At 54.7% G+C, this 1,814-nt stretch overlaps 1 protein-coding gene across 1 annotated transcript in view; it reads left to right on the forward strand.

Annotated features, from left to right (window-relative positions):
• LOC100949351 (sodium-dependent phosphate transport protein 2B-like) overlaps positions 1-1,814 on the forward strand; it is a 36,473-nt gene that overhangs the window by 11,571 nt on the left and 23,088 nt on the right. The window contains 1 exon segment of the mRNA XM_023515344.1: positions 1,327-1,806. Coding sequence (XP_023371112.1) covers positions 1,327-1,806 — 480 coding nt within the window.

Consider the following 1,814-nt stretch of genomic DNA (forward strand, 5'->3'; position numbering starts at 1 on the left):
CAAGCTATCCCCCTGGGTAGAGTGCTGTGGCATCACAGCTCACAGCAATCTCCCACTCCTGGGCTCAAACGAGTCTCCTGCTTCAGCCTCCCAAGTAGCTGGGACCACAGGTGCCTGCCACAATGCCCAGCTATTTTTTGGTTGCAGCTATCATTGTTGTTTTGGCAGGCCTGGGCTGGATTCGAACCCGCCACCTTAGAAGTATGTGGCTGGCGCCTTAGCCACTTGAGCCACAGGCGCCGAGCCTAATCACGTATTTCTTTAAAGCATTAGCACTTGAATATGTAACCAATATGCCAAAGATTAGTGAGATGGTTTTATTTTATTTATTTATTTTCTCAGAGACAGACTTTGTTGCCCTCAATAGAGTGCTATGGCGTCACAGCTCACAGCAGCCTCCAGCTATTGGGCTTAGGCGATTCTCTTGCCTCAGCTTCCTGAGTAGCTGAGACTACAGGTGCCCACCACAATGCCCAGCTATTTTTTTGTTGCAGTTTGGCCACGGCTGGGTTTGAACCCACCACCCTCGGTATATAGGGCTGGCACCCTACTCACTGAGCCACAGGTGCTGCCCGTGAGATGGTTTTTGCACTTCTGTGGACCAGGTCTTCAGAGTCTGCTATGCACTCTGCACTTACAACAGGTCTCGGTGTGAACCAGCTACACTCCAAGTGCTCACAGCCACAGGGCTGGCCCAGAGCCTAGTGTATGGTGCCAGGCCCTGCACTTGGGAAAGCGGTCCAGTGTCTGGCCTCAAGAGCCAGGCTGCTGGGACTCAGATCTCAGCTCTACCAACTCCCACCCGTGCAACTTTGGGAAGCCAGTTTAACAGCGTGGTGCCTCCATTTTCTCATAGGTCAAAGGATGATGGTTGTTACTTCATAGGGTGCTTGAGGAGTTGAATGATCCACAGGATGTGACTTGCACACAGCAAGCATTCTCGAGGCATGCTTGCTGCTGCTATTATTTTTTAGTAGTTGGAACCATCCCTCCTTTCTCACGTCCCTTCTTAGAATGCACCTTTGAGCTAAGAAAACAGTGATCCCTTAAGCTCTTCTTTCTTTCTGCCCCACCCACTCTCAATGGCTCTGCCAAGGCCCTGGGCAGCAGGGGGCCTAGAGGATGGCTGGGCCCTGAACTCTGAGCGTGATTCACTCAGTCACCCCCTCCCCTACCTCCGCTCCTGGACACCTAGTAGGTCCTTGGAATATAGGTGCCCTCTGAGCTGGGTCATAGAGACATGGAGGCCATGACCTTCTGCCCATGCCCACTAGCTGATCCTCCCACCATGCCCCCCAGTCACCTGCCTGTCCTCTTGCCTTGCAGATCGCCCTGTGCCACTTTTTCTTCAATGTCTCTGGAATGATGATATTTTACCCGATCCCATTCACTCGCCTGCCCATCCACCTGGCCAAAGGTCTGGGAAACATCTCGGCCAAGTACCGCTGGTTCGCCATCTTCTACCTGATCTTCTTCTTCTTCCTGATCCCGCTGTCGGTGTTCGGCCTCTCGCTGGCCGGCTGGCCGGTGCTGGTGGGCGTGGGGGTGCCCATCCTCTTCGTCCTCCTCCTGGTGGTGTGTCTCAAGCTCCTGCAGTCCCGCTGCCCCCGCATCCTGCCTAAGAAGCTCCAGAACTGGAACTTCCTGCCCCTGTGGATGCACTCGCTGAAGCCCTGGGACAGCGTCATCTCTTCAGTCACCAGTCTGTGCCAGAGGCGCTGCTGCCGTGTGTGCTGCCTGATGTGTGGCTGTGGCAGGTGCTGTCGCTGCAGCAAGTGCTGTGAGGACCTGGAGGAGGTGCAGGAGGTGCAGGG

This window comes from Otolemur garnettii, unplaced genomic scaffold, assembly GCF_000181295.1.
Source record: "Otolemur garnettii isolate 467f Iridium unplaced genomic scaffold, OtoGar3 scaffold00069, whole genome shotgun sequence".
In the NCBI taxonomy this organism is placed as follows: Eukaryota; Metazoa; Chordata; class Mammalia; order Primates; family Galagidae; genus Otolemur; species Otolemur garnettii.